Source organism: Agelaius phoeniceus, chromosome 1 (assembly GCF_051311805.1).
Source record: "Agelaius phoeniceus isolate bAgePho1 chromosome 1, bAgePho1.hap1, whole genome shotgun sequence".
In the NCBI taxonomy this organism is placed as follows: Eukaryota; Metazoa; Chordata; class Aves; order Passeriformes; family Icteridae; genus Agelaius; species Agelaius phoeniceus.
In genome coordinates, this window is record NC_135265.1 from 141781453 (window position 1) to 141805041 (window position 23589).

Genomic DNA, 23589 nt, shown 5'->3' on the forward strand with positions numbered 1-23589 from the left:
CAGTGACATGGTCAGCAAGCTCATTCTAGGGTGTAGTTTCATTTTGGGGCCAGGATTCATCCAAGACTCACTGTAAATATCACATAAGTCTGGCACCAGGACTGCCTGTGTGGTTGAGAGCAGTGCTGTCAGGAGGTTGGTTCCAAGAGGAAGGAGCTGAGACTGACACATTTTGTTGTATGACCTGGATGGTGGAATGAAGTGCATTTCATGACTGACAGAAAGTGGAGAGGAAAGCCAGCACGTGAACCTCCCTTGACCAGACTCAGAGGAATATGCTGAATGCCAGAATGTGTGGCAAAGCCATCTACTACAGTTCCAGTGTGTTCCCGTCTTCTCTCTTCTCAGAGCCAAGCTGACTTCACTGTTCCTAAGCTGGTTGCAGATTCTGCATTGATAAATGGCCTGGCTAGAGATCTCACAGAATATATGAGGCCTTTAAAATCTTTGCTTTTTCCCAGGTGCTATTGTGTGGGGAAAGCAGCTTCTGAAGTGCTGATATTTATCTGTCCACGTGGACTGGTGGGGAGTGTGTGTGTGAAGGCAGGATGGATGGAGAAAGGTTTTAACATTCAGAGGAAAGTAGCAGATGTTGGACTAATACAGAACCTACTGCTGAGAGTAACAGACAGCACAAATTGCTTTCTGTGGTGTGACAGAGAAGTGGATGTAATCTGAGTCTGTCTCTTGCATGACCTCATTTTCCTTCAGCTCGTGACAGTCAAGGAATATATAGAATAAAAGTAAGACTTTAACTGGGACTGTTGTTGGGAAACAGCTAAGGTTTCCTAACAGAAAGGGTAGGCAGACATAAAAGTAGCATCTTTCGACATTTTCTCAGCTGGTTATGCTTTCTGGAAAAACTTTCCCTTATATCAAGGTGTTTCAGGATTCAGAAGGTTTTTTGCCCAAATTCTACTGTCATGAAGTATTTTTGCTGGGATACACATGAAAACCAAATGTGCATAGGATGAAGTACTAGCTGGCTTAAATTAATTCACAAATACAACCCAAAATCTATTGCAAGTGTTCTGTAGGCTAGATCTTGCTGTGATATCTGCAGTGAACAATATCATAACCAATTTATTTTTCAGTATCAGTTGAGAATACATTTAGAAAATCTGGAAGTTATGTTTAATTAAAAAGCAAAGCCCTTTTACCTGCCTTTAAGTACTTTTGTAGCTCCATTGATATAGGCCTTTGAATAGAAAGACTGGTGATATAAAATTTTGAATGGAAAACATACTATTTATTATTAAGACATGAAAAATTTCACAGCTAAAACCTGGGATCACTTTCATGGTTTTACCTCTTTTCTTTTCAAGTGCCTTTAAGTCCACCAGCAAACTTGAAATTTTCTGATGTTGGACACAATAGTGCTAAGCTGTCATGGGATCCTGCTTCCAAAAACGTAAATGGCTATCGCATCATGTACGTTAAAACAGACGGGACAGAAACCAACGAGGTAAATTCTAGCAACACTTTTCCCTTAACCAGTCTCAAACCTTCCCAAACTTCTGTAATTAGTAGGGATAATGTTTATAAACAAAAGCTACTATGCAAGCTCTACAAAAAGATTTGCAAGAGAATTTGGAAACTTGGTGTAAATAAGAGTTTGCTTAATGTTGGATGTTCGTGTGGGGGAGAGTACTCTGAGCAGCTGGGGGCACATAAACTGAGGGAGACCAGGGGATAGTGGTTTGCTAGGAGCAGGATCTTGACTAAATGTATAGAATGGAAATTTTTATTCTTTATTCAGTTCAGATAATAAGACTTTTGATGGATCACATATCATGGACTCAAGCTCATTCAAAAAGACCATCTGAAGGCTTTGCCACATTTTCTCGAAATGTATTGCTTTAATTCTATATTGAGACTTGCTAGAAAAAGGATTTGGCTTTAACAGAGTGCTAAGGCAATACCAAGATGTTCTAACTTAGACTCTTACATTTAATAATTTGCAATATTTATTTCTGCCTTGTTACCAAGGGTGCATTATAATACCTTTTAGCAGCATGAATTCTGTGATAGAATGCAAAATGGGATGGAATGATTCATACTGAAATATTATTTTTTTTTAAATACACATTTAAAAATGGGTATGATTGGGTTTGATTATTAAAGTGGGTTTGATTATTAAAACAGTCCAGGTCCCTTAGGAAATAAGTTGTCATGGAAAACTTGGCCCTCGAGAAAAAGAAGTCTTTAATGGTAATTATCTGTAATTATGTTTCTTCTGGGACATATCTGGCCTTTCATCTGTGTAAAGTGGAATATTTGTATTGAACCTGAAGAAACTGCTCTCAGCTTTAGAGGGGAGCATACCTATGCAATGTTTTGTTTCTTTGTTCTATGCTAGGTCCCTTAAAATTTAAATTAGAAATCATTTGACTTCTTCCCATTGATTACCCTTAATACAGATAATATGCCGGACTGTACTGGTGACAGTGGTATTTGAACATCTCAGGCTCATTGTAGTACACTTTGTAATGTGAGTGAATGTTCAGTTCACTTTTCCTTTGTTCAAAGAACAGGTGGCATGTTCTTGTTTGCTCTGCACTGGTAGCATTTTCCCTGTGGTGCTGAGCTAATGTGGCACTCAATAGTTGGACTGATAAATTGTTTATACAGCTTTGAGTTTTATGTCCCTGGCAAAGTCACTTAACTGCAGCCTGGAGAGAGACCAGACAAAACTCTCATCTGTCTCTTGACAAATGTTAAACATAAGGGTTTTATGCAGTGATTGTCCATGACAAGAGGTTAGGTTTAGCAGCACAAAAAGCTTCTTCCCCTTCTGGGTTCCTGAACATGCAGTGCTGATGTTAGCTGAACAGCTGGGCTTACCAAGGCTGAATTCTCTTTTTTCATGGTTTGCCATGAATACAAAATTCTCATTTTTTGTAATTTTTCTATTATAACTAGTTTTGTCAGCTTTGATGGACCTGAGTTTATACTTGTTCATAGTTTCACTGAATTTCTCTTCTTATTGCATGACATTCTCCTTGTGTATCATTATTACCCAGAAGAATGTCACACACTGATAATTGTATGGTCAATATCTACTGAATTGTATTGTATGGTCAATATCTACTGAAAATCATGCTTTCTCTAGGTGGAAGTTGGTCGTGTTTCAACCCATACTCTGAAAAGTTTGGCACCCCTTACAGAGTATACTGTTGCTCTTTTCTCCCAGTATGATGAGGGACAATCTGAACCACTTACTGGCAGCTTTACCACAAGTAAGTATTGCTGAACTTCTGAAGGCCTTCCAAGAAGAAATTTTATACTTTCTTATGTTACTGGAAAGTAAGATTAGTTACAGCAAAGGTCTCTGGCTGTGAATTCAAATATATGGAATGCTTTCTGTTATTTTCATTGCTACTCTTGGCTTCTTTGCTCCCTTACTATGGGGCCAGTTGCCTCTTTACTCACATGAGTAATCTCTTGACATCATGAAAACATCTCCACAGCTTTCTGAAGCATTATTCAGTGTGATGGCATTTGTACCTCCAGATGAAGTGTGATGAGTTTTGAATCATACATTTAACCACTAAAATATCCAGGCACTAGGGGATAGAAATTTATATACATACAGAGGAACTACATCAAAAGGAGAATACATACGACATTCAAAGTTCCTGCAGTTTGTTTAACACAGTTATAGTTTCTGTAACTGTAGGTCTGCATTAAACAAATGGCTGATGACACATATCAATGCTTTCCAACAACAATGGGAAAAGAAAGGATGAAGGAGAGGAAAGAGAAAGATGAGGTGGAAGAGGAAGGGAGAACATACATGTATGGAGCAAGATCTTGACACATGCAAAGTGCAAATGGAAATGTATACAGTGACTGGAAAAGGCAGAGACTGGGACTTGGCTTTGAGGTACAAGAAAAGAGCCTGGTGAACAGAGCTCTGAGCAAAGGAGATGGACTTAGGGTTTCATGCAGCTCCTTCAGTGAAAGAGAGGATAAGGAGGCCTGTCCAGTTAGAATGAAGAGTCCATTCCCTTCCCTGAACTACAGAACTACTTCTCTAAGAACAAATAAGTGGGCAAAGAATTCTGTAGTGCCTTTGGCAACTACCTCCCATGTTATACTCCTTTAAGAAACTGCAAGTAAAGTGGTGTGTGCCTGATATTGCCATCTATGGAAGTGTCAGAGCATAATTCACTCTCACTTTTCTTGTGTGTAATATTTTCCAGAAAGAGTTCCAACTCCCAAGCATTTGGAAATTGATGAAGTATCCACAGATAGTTTCAGGGTCAGCTGGAAGCCCACCTCATCAGATATTGCTTTTTACAGATTGGCATGGATTCCTTTGGATGGGGGGGAGTCTGAGGAGGTAAGTTGCCTTGACATCCTGAGGGGTGAAAAGGAGGGAGAATTCCATTCTGAGGACAACTATGCAGCAATGTTTGCTAATTAAATATGGCCAATTGACTTACAGAAAAATCTGCCCCACTGCAAAGCTCTCTAAACAAAAATCAAACTAATATTCCAGTTTTGCTTTGAAGAGAAAGTAGGGAAAGAAGAGGTATTTTGTGACTAGTCAATCTAATCTGTAATGTGCCAACAGCCTTAGAACTAGCATTGTTGTTTGGGGCCACTTCAGTTTTTAGAGGTTCATGTTCTTCACTTTGATGTGAAGATGGTAGCTGAGCCAGAGTGGTGATATCCTCAGGTAAAGCTCCAAGTTTGTCTAACGTGCTGGGCACAGTAAAATTGCCTCTGAAGCCTTATTAGGTAAAATTACAAAGGGAAAAGTGTACAGTGTATAGTTAATTTATTAGATTGTTCATCTATTCATCTTTATGTTTTCTCTTTTTTCCCTCTCATGCTGTATTTTTTGCATTAAGCCCTTGTACATCTTTTCCATAGTACCCTTTCCATCAGTCTAAATTTTAAAATTATTTTCATCCCTTTAGCTTTTACTTTTTAATTTTATTTTTCGAAGTAGAAAGACAGACACTTTCTCTCCTTTCCCAAATTTTCATAGTCTGTCTCATTTCCTCTTTTTCTTTATTTATTAACTCATTATTTTGGCCTCTTTTGTACTTCTCAGTCTTTAGTGACTCTCAAACATCTTTCTCTCTTGGCATCAGCAGTGTGTGCGGAGGCCACATCTGCAAACTGTTTATCTGGGTACAGAACTCGGGGGAAAAATGACATTTCACACCTGGCCCTAGGTTTCATGCAATATTTTGTCATCCATTAAGGCAGAAAGAGTCATTATAGCTTAGGTTATGCATCATTTTTTCTGTAAATTTAGCTTAGCCTGATTCTTTTCCTCTCTTTCACCTAGTAAGAGGTAGTCATGCAAGAAAGAGAGAAATGAGAGGTGTGAGCAGGGAAAAGAAGGAGTTGGCAGATGAGTGAGTGGACACAGGTCATCCACGAGCAGTTTCTTCTGCAGCAGATGAACTCATTTGTTTCTATTTCAGTTCCAGTGAGTAGCTGCCAGGGAAAGCCCTCAAGTCACATTTTTAAGTGAGATTTGAAATATCTGTATTCTTCCAGTGTGAGAATAAATTATCAAGAACTATTTGAACTGCTAAGGTTCTACTTGTTCACTGTATTCACAAAGAAGTGCTGGAGGCTATAATACTTTAGAATGCTGAAATATTAAAGATGCCCTAGCTGCTTTCTGTTCTCCTTGCATGAACTCTCTAATGGGGTCAGGCCTAGGATAGCACAATACCTCCAGGCTGTTGCCTCTTTAAGCTTCTTTCCCAGCTAAGTGATCAGTCATGCAAACAAAGGACATGCAATCCCTCCTTCTTTCTCCCAAGACCCAGCTTGCCAATTAGCTGAGAGGGGTCAGGGGACAGTGGTTAATCACACACCTCTCATCCCACTCTGCTGAAGGGTGAGGAGAGTGCAGTCAAGTGTTGGCACTAAAAAACCAGAATAAATTTAAGGGGGACCTTTTATTTCTGGCATACAGTAGAGAATGCATGCTGTTGTACTCGTGTGCTTGTTGCTGCTATTTGTCCTGCCCACTTGAAAGTTCAGCACTTTGTGGTGTTTTTTGTAGCTAGGAGGGGAGGTTGAAGGAAGTGATGCTTCAGAAAGTATGCCAAAGTTACTTGTGACAGAGTAATTATGCATTGATATTTTATAATTATTTGATACACAACTAGAGGCACTGGGGAGTTGAAAAGAAAGGCGTTGCATGCACCTACTTAGTATACAGCTAGATTGACTCAAAGCTTATTCCTGAAATTTTCCAAGAAAATCTGTGCCAGAAAGTGTGCAGCATGGGATGCCTGATTCATTACTTGATAGTAGTAGAAGGCATGGCCCCAATTTATTTCTTTCTGTTTTTCTTTTTGTATTTGAGTTCAGAAGATCTGTGATTGTGCTATGGTCCTCTTTCTCCAGGACCAACTCAGGAAACTCCTGTGGTGGTTGAAAAAATGAAGTGTGATTCACTATTTCTGCAAAGTTCTGTGGCAGATTTTACACAGGACATATCTATTGTTTGATTTCCATTATAAGTCCTACTTTGATGTTGAGTATGCAGGGACCACCTTAAAAACTTGTCAGTGTTAACCCAGAGAAAGGTTGTTTAGCAAACTAATCATCAGCACATCTCTCCTAATCCTCAAGTCTGAAGCATGTGTTCTTTCAAGTTCCATTCAGAAGTGTGGAACCATAACTGAGATTACAGTTCTGATATTGAAACAGATTTAAGGCAGGGAAGATACTGAATGCATTTGTCATAACAATGTTTGAATAGTAGAAATACGAATGGAAGTTGATCTATCCTGTTATGTTGTTTTATTAATAAATATTTTGAATGGTAGTGATTCAAAAAAAAGCATATGGTCAGCTTTAGCAATTAAATAGCTTTTGGTGAAAACATCATACTATACATTTTAAATATTCTTAAGTGTTTTTTCCAGATGTACTCTGTGGTAGTAATAAATTTTTGGGCAGAACTGAGTATAGATTTAATTTATTTTAAAGGAAAATCTATTTTCATTCTTTCATTGTAGTCAATTACTGTAAAATAATCAGATGCTGAACTGATATTCTTCAATCTTGCTGTTTAACTTAGGTGGTCATAAATGGAGATGCAGACAGTCATGTTATAGAGGGTCTGTTGCCTGACACAGAATATGAAGTTTCTCTGCTGGCAGTTTTTAATGATGAAAGTGAAAGTGAAGTTGTTGCTATTCTTGGAGCTACGTGTAAGAAAAACTCTTGATTGTAATTAAAAAAAATGTTTAAATTATTTACATTTGAGGCACCTACCTTATATATAAAACATGGTTCATCTTGGGTAGCTATAATATTGAAGAATGTGGTGGTTTAGCACCAGGGCTTTCCTGACTAGTTTTTGTTTTTCCTATTTAATATTATGTGATAGATCACATTGAATCAAAATAGTGGTTTGGCTCCTTTTCTGAGCCTGTGGTATTAATAACATTTGGATTTGGGTAGATATATTTGGGTAGATATTCATCCATCCTACATTTTAATATTTGAAACAGGTTCCTTATGAGAAGGTATATTAGATTTTGGAAGGGATGTGTGTTAAATGTTTTAAAGGAAAAAAATTACAGGAATTTAATTTGTTGGGCATTTTCAATATACTCTTTTTTTATTTATGTAATTTATAGTCACTAGAGGTGAACTCCCTCTTGGCTTAAATAATGGTCCAAAAAGCTTACACAGGCCTCCAGTGGCATTGACATGAAAGTAACAAAGATAAAACTTGATAATCATGTCCAGCTTATTTTATAGTTCATTATCAAAACAGTGGCCTGTATTTCAGGAAGATTGATCTTTTTTATCAATAATTACTTGGATAAGTAAACAACTTTATTTCTTAGGTGTAAATTCTAAAATTTATTTGTTTTTAGTAATTTAACTGCAGGCTTATTTCTAAATTTTCTGTTAAAGCAAGAAGCCCACACCCATCCAAATGATGCTGATACTTCCCAGTGTTGCTGAGTGTACTGTCTGGTTTTTACTTGGACAGAAGTAAAACACTCTTAAAAAACGTTCAGTTTAAGTAATTTGACAACCTTAACAAATGGTCAAAGTGGAAGTCTATTGTGTATAGTTCAGCCAGAAATTTGTGAAAATATATGCATTCTTATTTGATTATACAGTTTATGATTATGTCTTATCTGCAGATCTAAATGCTAATCCTGCAAATATATGTGCCTAAAGTAAACTAAATGAATAATTCCCTTGTAGTCTCTGAAATGTCTGAAGTGTGTGGGATTCTTGTAGGTGTGAGCACACAGTTTCATTGTCACAGTTAGACATACAAGAAGAATATTGTGACTTCCATGTTTTGTAGAGCTGTTAGTGACTGAGTCCTGTATTTCAGCTGCAAGTGCGACCACAGTGCCCAGCACACTGACCACCACCAGTGCCACAAGCCCTGAGCCCAGCACAGCAGGTGAGCAGAGCAAATGCCAGCAGTTCAAATGCTGAGTGCAGAGCACTGAGGCACCCCTAGGGCTGGGGCAGAGCTGGGATCCTGCTGAGGATGCTCCTGAAGGGAAGGCAGGTCACTGCTGAGAGGTGCACACTGTGCTGCTCTGCACCCCCTTCTGTGTGTGCCCAGCCTCCTGCACAGGCCTGGCATGGATGAGGAGCCAACCCCTGACTCGGGGTGGGGACTCTGAATGGTACCTGTGGTATTACCTAAGAGCACAGAGACTGATTTGGAAAATTCACCTAGAATTTCTCTTTTCCTCTAAAAATGTGAGCTTGGGAACTCTTCAGAATTTTGTTTAGTTTTGAGTGTTCTCTTTCTTTTCTTGTAATTAGACAATTGTCTTTTAAGGAACAAGATTTCTGGGTTATTTTTCTGCTGTAGCATTCTAGCTTGGATTATTTTAAAGCTCCATGAACTGAATAAGAAAAACAAAGCAGATGGGATATTATATGTTAATAGAAGTATAGGATAGCTATTCTTTTAATAAGTGCTTACAGTTTTTGTCTTATTAAGCCCAAATATGACTGAGTTACATGGTTTTGCCCCACTGTGGATCTTCAGAGCCACCATGACTTCAGGAGAGCTTGCACTACTTGATGATAATCAGCACAAAGTAAAAATTATATTAAATCTAAAAATATAATTGAGAAAATATCAATTAATATTTCTTGGATTTAGTTTTTAGAACAGGAGTCAGAAACCTTGTTATAGATGATGAAACAACCTCAAGTCTGAGAGTGACATGGGACATTTCTGACTACAGCGCTCAGCAGTTCAGAGTGACCTATCTCACTGCAGAAGGGGACCATGCTGAGGAAGCAGTAAGAATGGTCTGTATGAGTTTTGTTATTGACTTCACAAGCTTCTTTAATAATTGCTAAGAAATGATATCTTCTTATATGACAACTTTGTTGCAATTAGTAAAGGATCTGTGTTTGATATTACTGTGAGCTTGAATCTCAAAGTTCTAATTGCACAGCACATGCTGCACTGCAGGCAACAGCAGTCGAACGTCAGATCAAGGCCCAGTCACACAAATGTTTAATGAGCTCACAGTTAAAGAGGAGCTGGCTTTTTTTTTCCCTGTCCTTTTTTAAATTCATCCAAGTTGGGTTTTTTATTTTTAATTTTATTTTTTACTCCTAGGCATTCTTCTATCCTGAGACTGTGTTTTAATGACACTTAAATATTTTCACAGTCTTAAGCAATTTTTTTTCCTTCAGCAATTTTTCACTTCTCTTCTCTTCTCTTCTCTTCTCTTCTCTTCTCTTCTCTTCTCTTCTCTTCTCTTCTCTTCTCACAATGAAATTAAAGTTCAAATGCAGACTTTTCATACTTCTCATGAACCTGAACATGTCACAATAAGGACAGCACTTTTTAATCTAAGTGCCTGAGAATTTTATTTTATTTTTCCAATACCACTTGATGATCAAGATTAAACATGTCCTACACTGAAAAATTTCTGGTCATTAAGACTTCAGAAAATAATTGAAAGAATGAAGAGCACTGCATGTACTCTTTGGAGCATATAGCAAACAAACCAAAACACACACCCTCCCCTGCAAAAAAAAAGAAGCCTGAGCTCCATTATTTTAACACTTCACAATTTTTGAGATACTTTCAGAATTCAGTTAGGCTAAGTACCTTTTTAAAAAACTATTTTTAAATTGGGAAAACTTAGTATTGTAGTGCAGTATAGTAGTGCAGTATTGTAGCATAGTATTATTAGTGTTCCACAAAATCTCTTATAAAGTTTGTGGATGGCTCTAAGTAAGTACATTTAAAAGATTAAGTTGTGTATTTCAAGGTTATTTCCTTAGTCAGCTCAGAATGCAAAAAATATTCCCCATCATTCTCCCTCGGTGTCTGCCACTTGAGTCACTTCTTTTCATAGGGCAGTTAAAAAAATATTTTATTCTTTTGATATTTAGCAGCTGACATTTTTATCCCTATATCAGGATATTTCAATAAAAATATTAAAAGGAGTAGAATATATTTTTCCTAGGAAAATATGAATCTGTCTTTTCCCATTTCAGTTTTATTCATCTTTTATGTGACCCTGCTGGAAATGTACTTTTGAACCACCTAATTCAACTATAACCTGAAAATGAATTTTCAGTGTAGTGGCATCCTTTTGGACTAGGAAACATGCTCTATGATCTTACCTCAATTATATGTTAGTATACCATATGATAAAGTGAAAAACTTGCACAGTATAATGGCACAAATTGTACTGTTCTTCTGAGAATAACTCAAATTTTCTGAAATTCTGATCCCAGATTCACTGTTTCACCTCTCTAGCTCAGTTGGGGGTATAAATGTCATTCTGCTTTAGTATTCAATGACTACTATGTTAAAATGAAATTAAAAGTGTAGGAAAGGTATTAAAATTGTGACTATTAAAATGACATTACAGCTGACTCAAAAGTTCATTAAATAAAATTATAAAACTGTATGATTAGGTAGGTATCTTGGCTCTATTCTCATAAATTATTTAATTTTAAGTACACTCTCAAGCCTTATTATCTTTGGTCACAATTCAGCGAACAGATTAACCACATTTCATCTTTGAAATGTATCATGTGCATAAATACTTTACTGAAAAAGGATTTATGTAAGATTACACTTAGAATTAGGCACACTTTAATTGAAGGAGTGTATTTTTCCACATGGCTTCAAGCACCTGAAAGGTACACAACAGATGTCAATAAAACAACACAGATGTTCCATTTTAGGGGAGTGTTTCTATGCTTAGTATATTTTTTAGGCAGAAACCAAAGGTTTTGTGGAATTTGGGCTTACATGTACTATGGCGTGACAGTTCTGTGGTGAGTACTTAAGTTTTTTGGCTCTGATTTCAGTGATATAAGTTTCAGTTACTCCTCCCTTTCCATAAAAATATTAATAAGCTTTATAATTCTTGATGCAATTGGCTGAAAATCAGGGACTAGAAAATGTAATAGAATACAGAGGGGTCAAGCTCTAAATTGCATGTGTGTTCTTGGGCGTGCTGTACATACTGGAAAGACCAATTTTCTTTTTTTTCTTTAAAGCCAAAAATGTTTCTCACTGCTGAAAGTTATATTGATCTGTGGAAGATTATGCACATGTGGCGAGGAGAGTTCTCAATGCTTGCATCCACTGCTCTAAAAACTAAAAAAATTAGTTGGATTGGATTTTTTCAGAAACTTAGTTTGTGTGTTTTGAATGCATGTGTATGGAAGAGGAATGTGGAAATCTTTCAAGAATATTTATTAATGGTTTTAGTTCAGTTTTGATCAAAGAATGAAGCACTTTGACGAGTCTCAACACCTGGGTGCACTAGATAAATTTCCTTCTTTGTATCACTTGCCAAAACTAGAAGTAGTTTGAATGTATCTTGGAGTGTGAAACTGGTGAGACCTTTCTTCAAACCTTTGCCATCATCACATGCATCAGTCTTCTTTGAAACAACAAAACCCTTTTATAGACCTGTTTTCTGCTTTTCCCCCATGAGTTTAAAGGGCTTATGCTTCTCTCAACTTCTTGCCAAATCTGTGTAGTTGCTGGCTCAGGTGACAGATTCACACAATGGACATGGGCCAGGGAATGTCCAAAATGTGACGACAGACCTTGGGACTTGCTTCCAACAGCATCACTTCAGAGCACAGATCTCTGCACAGGAAACATAGGACTAGTTTTTCTTTTTTACCATGCCTATACCATGTGATGTAAGTGGATCCCATACAGGCTTTGAAGGCTCTCTGAGATTAAATTTTACTGGCAAGTTAAGCAATTGCAAGGTTTTGCTTGGCACTCCTGCCACCATTATTGTGATACTGGTTTTTGAGGCTCTGGCTAAAATAAAATAATCTATTGAAGAGTTTTAGAACTAGCTGCTTATAGGGAAACCTTTCCCTATGCTTAATTCAGCAGGCTGAAGCATGTACTCTAGAAAAAAAACTTCCCAGAGGAATTTCTACAGCTGCTCTACTACCAGCTGGTTGGATTTTTCTGGCAGATCTTCCAGGTTTCATGGCAATTTGGTATTTGTGGGATGCCATCCTACTTCCTCTCCAGAGGAAGTCTCCAGACCAGATGCAGACAAGAAAAACATTTTTTATTCCTGCTTGCTCAGTTCAATGCTTCCAGATCTCATAACCTGATTTCCCTTCCTCCCAGGGAAGGAGGATTTTTTGTCTCCAGAGAACAAAGCAATCAGTCTTTATTACTGAGCTTCAGAAAATCTAAGTAGGTCCAGAATTTATACATCAAGAGGATGCATTTTGTCTATACAGTGAAATAGTTTAAGTATTTCTGATCCAAACAATACCAATGGGTTATGGACCTGTAGTGTCTCATAGGTTTAATATAAAACAGTGTTATCTCCTAGGAACATTTCCTTTATTTTGTTTTGGTATAATGGTAGATCTGTTAAAAGGATGGATAGTGTAGTGATTTTATTTTACTGTAGAGTATCGATAATATTTGAAAATGCAAGCTATACAACAATGCTAGTGGAATGTGTTGTCAGAGACTATGTAAGATAAAGTGGTTTGTCTCTAGTCATTAAGCTTGATTGTTTCTGCATGTTCTGACCCTCCAGGTAATGGTGCCCGGCAGACAAAACACTCTTCTGCTTCACCCTCTGCTGCCTGATACAGAATACAAAGTCACTGTAACCCCCATCTATTCTGATGGGGAGGGAGTCAGTGTCTCAGCTCCTGGCAAAACTTGTAAGTACAAACTTTCCGCCTGTCTTTGGCCAGGATGTGCTTGAATAAAGAGTTACTCTTTGTGGCCTTTTTTCCTTGGCTGTAGGAATGTATTTTAGTATAAATGTGGGCTTATTTTGCATGATTTATATGACTTGAACTTTAAATTAATCTCAGTTGATTGATTTATAAACAATGGGTTTCTTCTAAAAGACAAGCTGTATTTTATTTTCAAATACTCTGAGTTTGCAGAAACTTGTTCAGTAATAGAACTGCCAAATGCTTGATAACCAGCCCACCAAGGGCAAGCCAACTAATACAGAAAAAAAGTAAACAAAGCTTGCTGAGATGGTATCAAACCAACTATTGTACTGTTAGATCTTCTTTTGTGTGAGATCATTGCTTTCTAAATGCTGATGAACTTTTTATAAAAAGTGATTGCATTATCTCCAGAGTTCTGACCAAGTACCAAAAGATTACTCAGCTGTAGCTTAAACTTCCTCTCTACTGTATATTGTAAAAAAATGCTTTCATTGTGCACTTGTGGTCATGATAGTATAATTTTATTGAAGTGTTCTCCTAATTTACATAACTTGTCTTAATTAAAGTGCTATTTATGCAGAGCCTTAAATCACTTGTAAATAAGTCCTTTGATTTCATTCTACAGAATTAAGTGTTCAAAAGAGCATGATTTATACATTAGTGCACTTGGATTGGAAGAAACTATATAATGTATAATTATCTCTAAATTACCTTACATTTTTAGGGAACAAAAGTAAGATTTTTTTTTAAAGAAATGTAGGAACAAATTTTGGAATTAATTCAAAAATTCATTGTTTGTTGATTAAAGTTTGTGGTTAATCCACTGAGTAATACAAAGGATGAATTTTATTAAGAGTTTCATCCTGATAATTTTACATGTAAATCTGAGAGTAATGGGTATCACACTCTTTTTATTTGCATATCTTGATTTTTCTGCGTACGCTTGTATGAGATAAACTTGTAAAATCTCAGTTTGGTTTCTTTTCAGTGCCCCTGTCTGCTCCTAGGAATTTACGTGTCTCAGATGAGTGGTACAACAGATTACGTATCAGCTGGGATGCCCCACCTTCAGCAACAATGGGTTACAGAGTTGTCTACAAACCTGTCAACAGTGAGTTTTCAAACTGATTTTTTTGGGTTATTTCTGACTGAACATCATCTTTCACTCAATTTTTTCCTTAAATCTATCAGTTGCAGCTACAGCCTTGAAAGTGTTATTAACTTTGGTGCCTCATATTTTTCAATATGAAAGTTTAATAATCACAGAATGATGCAGGTTGGAGAGGATCTCTGGAGATCATCTGGTCTTCGTCCCTGAACAAAACAGGGCCAGCTTGGAACAGGTTTCAGTGGACCCTGGCCAGTTGAATTTATAATATCTCCAAGGATGGAGATTTTAAAACTGCTCTAAGCATCTCTCCCAGTTTTTGATTACTGTCACTGGAAGTGTCTTTGCTAATATATGATAAAAATTTCCCATGTTGCAATATTGTCTTTTTTCTCCTACATTTTCCTGTTTGCCTCTGAAGACATTCTGTCTGTATCTTCTCTACCACCTTGCATGAGGTAGGTGTTGGCAGCAGTAGATTTCCCCTTAGACTTCCCATCCTAAGGCTGATTAATCCCAGCTCTTTCAGTCTGTGTTTTTTCATTTTATCATGACTATCTTTCAGAGACTATGTCTGCTTTTTCCTGCCCCTCTCTTCTGTATTCTCCTGTTCCTCAACTTCCTTCCCCTCACAATAAAAGGTTTTCATTTCTTCTCAGACACTTGACATTTCATTCCTTGTCCATTTCGTGTGCGCTGCATCCTTTACCCGCCTGTACTTTGCAGCTAGACAGGACATCCAGAATCCTTCAAATTTCTTTAGAAAAACAGGGTCCTCTATTGACAGCAAATCACAGATATGTGACCATTGAGGGACTAAAATACTGTCCAAAGACAATACTGCTGCCTGGTTTCTGAAGTGTATCCAGAACAACTAGGGGAGGTGATGAAGGAGCTGTTTGTGATTCTGACTGGGAAAGTTTCATTATTTTCTATTTTCATTATCATTTTTGCATAGTATTAAATGATGCTGTTGTATAAGAAGCCCTGAGTGACTGTAGTGCTGGCTGGCATCTGCTGTCCCCCCTGTTGGTCCTGGCACACAATCAAACTGGGGAGATATTTGGCTGCCTCTTTAGAGCAGTAGTAAGTCACTGAAGCAGAACAAAAGGGTTTTAACAGATGCCAGTGTCTAGCTCTGCCTTAATGAATCCCACTGCTGAATTTCCTGTGTGTTTGTTGTGTCTTCTTTCCATGCAAGGATTGAGGAGAATGTCTTTGCATTTGTGTATGGTTAAAAAAAAAAAGGCATAAAATAGTAACTTTATGAACACTTGTAATTTTTTCTAATTTAGTGGATGAGCAAATGATTTTCTAATTTATTTCATATTTTGCAGCTCCTGGTCCTGCATTGGAGACCTTTGTAGGGGACGATATTAATACTATTCTCATTCTAAATCTCCTCAGTGGAACGGAGTACAGTGTTAAAGTATTTGCTTCATACTCAACAGGCTTCAGTGATGCCCTAACAGGCGTGGCCAAAACCTGTAAGAAAGATTTCATGCTGCTCAGATCTCTACAAGCTGGTTTTCCTTACAACTGTGGCTTTCTGCAGTTCCCTGCATAAATTTTCACGTGGAAGACTTTACTTTGTTTTCCTGAAATGAAAATCTCTCTTTGTATGAGACTCTGCCAGGCTTTTCAGTGCTCTGCTGGATGTTAGCAAGACAGGAATCATAAAGCAGATACCATTTATTAGCCAAAAAGATATGTGCCTACTAGTAGATGTAAATTTCCTTAATGAAAATCTATTTAGTATATTTTTTCTAGGTCCATATATAAGATTATTTGCTCTTTATATAGCTAAAGTTCAATTTTAAATTAGATTTTGATGGAAATTCTGCTATTATTATGATACTTTTATACTTGTAATAACTGAACTTTTTAGTAATGTTCATTATTTAGTTTTAAGTAAATTGCCTAAAGTTCTAAACTTCTGTTTTTAAATTTCACTACTTTTTAAAATTCTTCTTTTAGATTTTCTTGATTTTTTTAAAGCAGCTATAGACATTATTTGTTAAAAATGAATTGGGACTTGTTTCACTGTAATAATTTTGTCATTTTTTTCTTGTATGTCTTATTAGAGGTATAAAAGTGATTTTTTTTTTAATTTAATTTTCAGTGTATTTGGGTGTGACGAATTTGGATTCCTACCAAGTCCGCATGACAAGCCTGTGTGCTCAGTGGCAGCTCCACAGACATGCCACTGCTTACAGGGTAGTTATAGAGTCACTCGAGGGTAAGTTACTAAATAATTTGGTACACAGCTACAGTCCCATCCAGAGAATTGAATTGCATAGAAATTGCAGTTAGACCTGTAGTCTGGCTCCTGAAATACTGGAAATGATGGACAGAAGAAAGGTGTGTACACCCTGACAGTTTCAGAATGGAGTAGCATCCCTGTCCTTTTATGTCAAACACATTGATAGTTTGTGCATTTTATGTCAGAGACTTTGATCTATCAGTAGAAGAAAGGTGATTATCTGAGTTTTTCACTGCTGTGAGGAACAAAAGATGGATAAGGATGAACTGAGTACATCAAAGTTAGTAAATATACCACAGGCAGTACTCTGTATGGTTAGGATAGACAGGAGAAGAGGGCAGAAAAGCTCTGAAGGAATCCAGACCATGCCCACAGAATCAGAACAATGTCCAGTTTTGTTTTGTTCTCATTCTATTGATGCTTCTTTGTAGCTTATAGTAGTAATGTCACTCATATGGATAAACATGACAGCATGCTGTGCAGTCACACAAGGAGTCTTGATGCTTTTAGCACAGCACATATAGAGGGTAAATTACAGCCTCTTCAGCCTCACTGATTCTCAGATGTGGCCAGAAGACATTTTGTCACTGTTTGTGCAGACCAACTCTCTTATCCCAAGCAGACACCCCTGGTCTTCTGACCAGCTGCAAATGAAAACCTTGGATAACTTGAGAGAAGTGCAGTTAATGGGCTGTGTTAAAGGTGTCATGGACAGTAACCCTGATCATGTGGCAAAAAAGGCATGACCTTTTTGTGGAATGGCAAGTGGATGGTGATAAGGTTTATTTGAAGCCATGAAATACAGACAAGCCATTCAGAAAGCAGAGATCTTGGCTTGCCTGAGCCAGCACAGAGCTAGCTCTCATCTGGGAGCTAGCCAACATCCTACTTTCTTCATGTAGAACTGCCAGAATTGTTTTAACTGAGCTGAAAGCACCTAAATGCAAGCAGAACAACCCAGAGTGTGAACAAATGTTTCTTATTAATATTTATCCTGAAGGGACTTGATTGTCAAATCAGGTGTGTGTCTGGTTCAGGCAGTGATCAAATATTTTTATACTAGTGTAACACCTGATAAGCACTGAATGATTGTTTGTCATTTTTTATATACTATGTAAAGTATGAGATCAGTTGCTTGTATTTCACTTCTTCCTGATGCAGATTTTAAATGGTGATAAAGTTTTTCTTGTTATTAAAACATGCCTTATGCTATTTCCAGTACCCAGCCTTTTTCTATTGTCAATGTATCTTCCAATTCAGAATTTAGCAGAATCAGTTTTGGAACCCTGTAAATGCTATTCCTTAACCATCTTGCCAAGTGGCTACTAGGGAAAGCTGGAATATGATATCTAGTTCAGTCTCTTTTGTTGTGACCAAGCACATTACGTATGCTGAGAACCAGAGGCATAGACAAAGGATGCCATAGAATTACATAATGCAACAATTCCTAGTTAGACTCTCATAATTTAGGACCACATCCAAAGCCTGTTCATGACAGTGTTAGTGATTTTTATTGCCTTCAGTGCATGGAGCAAAATTAATCTTTTTTTCCTGAAGATGTTTGACACATTCCTCAACTCCTACTTAGTATGAATAATGAAATGTTAGAGACCTCTGCACAGAGGTCAGTTTCCAAAAGTAAGGCAGCATGTATTTTATTAACTTATGCCAACCTCTTACCCTTCATGTGCCGTCATGTACTCTTCTTATTTATGATTTAAATCACATTATTCAATAAAACAGTAAAAAAAAAAAAAAAAAAAAGTTTTCATAGTTTCTTTTGTAATTCCAGATGGAAAAAAGCAAGAAGTAAATCTTGGTGGAGGGACACCTCGACATTGTTTCTTTGAGCTGGTCCCTGGAACCAAATATAAAGTCAGTGTTCATACACAGCTTCAGGAGCTGGAGGGCCCTGCTGTGAGCATCACGGAGACAACGTGTGAGTAAAACAGAGGAGAGAGAGTTCAGCCAGCAGCAATAATGCTCAATTGTATTTCTTGTGCTCTGCCCTTTGCCCACACATGTGCTATTCCTGCACAGTTTTCTTTAGCTGAGCTATTGATTTTTCAAGTACATTGTGACTCCTCCACAGATGTGCAGGATTCTTACACCACTGCTATGAAGTAATTTTTAAGTCACATTCAGCAACTCTATTGGACTTCTAATGAGAAAGACACAGGGAGGATGGTTTAGTTTTCTTCATAAAAAAGTCCCACTATGGGATACTCTGAATATCTATTACTTTGGGGAAAAAAATACAGAAAAATGGGTAAGCAGAGAAAGTTTTGTTCCTGCAGCTCTTGTTGTTTAGTAAAATTAACTAGTGTTTGAATAATTTACAGTTAAATGGGACCTCAAAACCCAATTTATTTAAGTATTTTGAAATAAACCAACCAACCAACCAGACTTTTTAATTATTATTAGTAGTGATATAAGACAGGCAAAAAGGAAAAAAGCCTCACAGCTGTTTATGAAGGCAAGATCCTGCTGTCCTGAATTCAAAATACTGTGAAGTAAAACATGGGACTACTAGAATGAATATTTTATCTTTCTTTGAGCCCATTTCCAATCCCAGCATTACCTGTCTTCTCACAGTATATTGCTATACACCACAATACTGTTCCCTTTCTCTCAGGGTATAAAGTGTTTCTAATTTTCTTCTTTTCCTCCCACATTTGTGGTTTCACATAGGAAAAGCTTGCACAGGTGCATGACCCCAATTCTTCATGGCCCAGGGCTCATTCTCTTAAAGCCAAGCTTCTCCTGCTTTTTGGGGAATTGTGTTTAGTGTGCTCTGCAGGTCAGGGAGCTGGGAGGCATGAGGAATATGTCCATTTGAGAACAATGGTTTCTGATAATTTGTGTAAACTATTGTCTCACTTTAAAAAGGGAAACAGTCTTCAGGGTGACCTGCATCTCTTTGGTGCTGAGAGCAGCCTTTCAAGTCACCTTACAGGAGCTGTGACCCTTTCTTCATGGGTCTGGTCCTGGGTTGCTGTGGCCATGGAGGTCCTGGGCACTACTTCTCTGTAGGTGTTTCAGAGTCCCAGCCCTTTCTATTGCTGAAGCCACTGGGAAAACCCCCATCAGCTACAGTGGGATGGGGACATGTAGTGAATCCTGTTTGCACTGAGCTTTCCCAAATGTAGGCTCCTTTTCTCAGGTTGCCATATCTAACACTCTCCATTGCCTATAAATGTAACTTAGGCGTTACAGCAAATAAGTTTAGATTTGGAGGACTGATGTTCTGTCACCTGTGGCTTCTTATTCTAAATGCATTGAATAAAAATGGGGGTAAAATACCCCCTTGGATGAATGAGGAAGCTTTTCCTCACGTAGAGTTTTGGAAGTCAAAGCATGTGCATTTTATCTCTGAGAGGTCAGCTGGGCTGTCTTGAAAGGTGCTAAATAAAGCTGTTGCATTCAGAAAAGCTGTCAATCAGTAATTGGATATTCACCTATGTCTCTGCAAGGTTGAAATTCCAATGTCAATTTTCAGGAGAAGAGTGAGGGACACTTTCAGAAACTATAAAGCTACTTTAGTAGAAGTTGCTGCAGGCAGCAGAGCCACAGTCCTGTCAGAATTGGGGTCAGAGCTGTGTTTCTGTCTGGATGCATAACAAGGTCTTTGACGAAATTCAAAAAAGTCTTCACCAGGGAAGACTGTGATCTGCTTTGAGTGCAGGCACTTGCTTGCTTTTCCTCTCTGTCTTTGCATTTTGGACTAATTTTCACATCTTCCTTCCAGAGTGACTAAAGACCTGTTTTCTGTTACTGAGGACTTTTGTTGAGAAAAGAAAAGGACATGGACCTTTTTCAAAAAAAATTATGGATTTTAGGTCAAGAATAGTGCTGGCACATGGTCTGCTACACTGAAGGATCTCAAAAAGGGGCAGTTCCAATAGTGGTTCAGTTGTATTCTTGTATCATTCATACTGCACATACAGCCATTAATTGTTTTGCATTAGTAATATTCTCTTTCAGGTGACATTTTTTTGTGCACTCACCACATTTATCTCCAGTTGCATAACTAGTGGATTAGGAATAATGAATTTTTTTCATGTGGAGATGAGTAGAAAATGCTGTTTATTAAAGATATTGGGCTTTTAGGTATGTTTGAATATTCCTTCTTTTATTCTCCAGTACCATTTCCTACTCAACCACCAACAACACCTTCAACACCACCTCCACCACCTACAATCCCACCTGCAAAAGAGGGTAAGTGCTACATGTGTGAGTTTCTAGTAATTTTAAAGTGTTGGTGCAATGTTTTTCTGCTTCTGATGGTATTTTAGACCTATGGGGAGCAGATCTCACAAGACATTTGCTGTAGAAACACTGTTAAGGCAGCTGGCCTAAATTTAATGAGCCAAAAATCTGACATCATTGTTGTACTGTTAACATTTGCTGAAGGGGTGGTTAATATATGTGACACTTCCTTTTTCCAAACCTCCTAAACCATACACATTTTGCAACTGAAGCAGACATCCTAGGATAATTAAACTTGAAAAGCAGCATTATTTTTAAGTATGCCTATTTTAGGTAATGTGAAAAGTATGGGCCATATTCAGACTCTCCTCTTTAAATGCAGTCTTCCTTTTATTATTATTTGAATGCGTCATATTTTGTACAGATGCTTATAATATTTCTGTGAGAGGAGCATTATTGGTGGAGACTGAGGATCAAATACATCAGCTTGAAGTCTGTGGACCAAACTGACATGTATGAATTGAGAATTTAACCCACAAGCACAGGGAAAAAAGACCTTATATGTGTGTGTGTTTAGAACTGCATAGGAGCAGATAATGAGGGGGTTTTGTTATCCAAGGAGTAATCAACAGAAAATAAAAATACAGGTTTATAACTTCTTCTCCTATTCTCTGGATTTAGATGAAATATGAAGATGAAATATGTTGAAAAACATGACTTTGGTTTGAGACAGTTTACTTCTGACCCCAAGCAATAGACTTGGATTTCTGTGAAGTGTTGAAGGTTCCCAGTTCCCATGAAAGAGTGAGCAACTTGTGTGAGCAGTGTACAGCTCGTGCAGGCCATTTTGCATAAGAATGTGCTGGAATCAGATGAGATGGGTGAAAGCTGCATTGCTCCTGCACAGTGCAGTTGAAGTGCATTAGACACTGCAGACCTTAGGGTAACTTTATGAATGGATTTTCCCAGTGGGAACCTCCACAGTTGAAATTCTGTCATCTTGCTTACTGTGTCGTGCTAGGAGTTGACATTGTATAAGTTCATGTGTGAGTTTACTTAAAAACCTAAATAAAAATAGAAATGATAAGCCAGATTTTAAAGAACCATTTAAGTGTGTTCTGTGATAGGATCTATTGGTGCAGACAATTCTCCCTTGCAGAGCTCAGCTGGTTCTACACCTGCACTGAGGTCAATGCCCACAGGTCTGTTGACTGAAGCTAACATTGAGCTAGCATGTATTAACTAATATTAAATAAGGTCTTTTCATGATGGTTGCATTTTTAAGTGATTTTTGAGATTTTTGAGTTGAGGCATTGCTCTAATTCCAGAATTCTTGCTTTCTTCCTCAGTGTGCAAAGCAGCCAAAGCTGATCTGGCATTCCTGGTAGATGGGTCATGGAGTATTGGAGATGACAATTTCAATAAGATAATTAACTTCCTTTATAGCACTGTTGGAGCTTTGGATAAGATTGGTCCTGATGGAACACAGGTAATCAATGTGTGCAGAGATGGAGGGTGCATGGACTTGACAGGGTATTTTAGACTAGACCAGAAGTGAAATGAATCAAGAAGTAACTGACATCATTTCACAGTTCAGTGAAAATATAAAATATGCTCTAGGTCAGTATCTTTTTTCAATATCTTTTTATGCACACCATATGTTAAAATTCTCAGTATAAATTTTTGTAGCATGAGGGCTGAGTATCATTTCAGTCTCCTCTAATTCAAATGACATTTAAGTTTGTTCATGCTTTTGGTACTCATTGTAGTGTTTATTTATAAATAAGCTAAAAATGGCATTGATAAGGAAAACTAAAGGTTCTGTTATTTTGAATCACACACTCTACAGAATCTACAGTGCTTGAAATAAAATTTGCAATGATTGTTCCATTTATGTATTTATTTAGAGAGGTGCTCCAGAACATATTATTGGCAAATATTTTACTGCTTTAAATGTTACCTGTATAATATGGGGTTTAGGATCTCACTGGAAATTAGTTTTAACTTGTCCAAACCCTGAAGAATACTTAGTTTTTACTGTTTCTTGCTATACAGCTATTTTTCCAGAATATAATTAATGGTGCTTCAGAAACTTTGTCACAAATTTAAACATAATAGCTCCTTTGAAATCAGGGGCACCACTTATGCAATATGAAGATCAATATATGCTTTGTGAGTTGTAGGGGCTTAGTGTACAGTATTGTAATACAGGGTCTTAACTCAGTAGTGTCACATTTGACAGAGGCAATATTTCAAAATATATTCCTGAATCTTTCTTGCTCCCTAGCTTAAGTTACTTATGTGCAGTTATTAATTCATGGAGACTGAATTAAGTCCCAGCAGTTCTGAGTATGAGTAACTGTACACATGTGAGCAGCTGTAACCAGGATTTTGCTTTTGGGCTCAACTGAGAGTGCTTCTGCCAAAGTGGGTATTACTGCTCTCATCTTGTTTGCTGCAAAATGAAACCAGAAAGTGTTAGATGGTTGCCAAAGTTGCAGAGTAAAATTGAACTTTATTTACTGAAAGCTTTTTTAAAGAGAAAAAAGTCTGGCTTCAATTTAAAGATGAAGCAAAGTTACAAGATAAGTCCTTGTCTTAAGTGGTCAAATTCACTTACTTTTTGCTCACGCAGTGGGTGGTGCTTTTGTAATGAACATCTTCTATGTGCACAGGTGGCAATAATTCAGTTTAGTGATGATCCCAGGACAGAATTTAAATTGAATGCATACAGAACAAAAGAGACTCTTCTTGAAGCTATTCAGCAAATAGCCTACAAAGGAGGAAATACAAAAACAGGTGAGAAAGGATG

At 37.4% G+C, this 23589-nt stretch overlaps 1 protein-coding gene across 6 annotated transcripts in view; it reads left to right on the forward strand.

The window, feature by feature from the left end:
* The window catches only part of COL14A1 (collagen type XIV alpha 1 chain), a 113878-nt gene that overhangs the window by 47543 nt on the left and 42746 nt on the right, over positions 1-23589 (forward strand). For all 6 annotated transcript variants that reach the window (XR_013184827.1, XM_077188564.1, XM_077188571.1 and 3 more), the window contains 14 exons: positions 1326-1465; positions 3113-3239; positions 4206-4345; positions 7064-7196; positions 8348-8419; positions 9140-9291; positions 13047-13176; positions 14186-14308; positions 15643-15792; positions 16428-16544; positions 18361-18507; positions 20712-20786; positions 22127-22266; positions 23453-23576. Coding sequence is in view for 5 of the 6 variants with exons in the window: in XM_077188564.1 (XP_077044679.1) it covers positions 1326-1465; positions 3113-3239; positions 4206-4345; positions 7064-7196; positions 8348-8419; positions 9140-9291; positions 13047-13176; positions 14186-14308; positions 15643-15792; positions 16428-16544; positions 18361-18507; positions 20712-20786; positions 22127-22266; positions 23453-23576 (1770 nt within the window). In the remaining variant the exon portion in view is untranslated. The remainder of the gene's footprint in view (positions 1-1325; positions 1466-3112; positions 3240-4205; positions 4346-7063; positions 7197-8347; positions 8420-9139; positions 9292-13046; positions 13177-14185; positions 14309-15642; positions 15793-16427; positions 16545-18360; positions 18508-20711; positions 20787-22126; positions 22267-23452; positions 23577-23589) is intronic.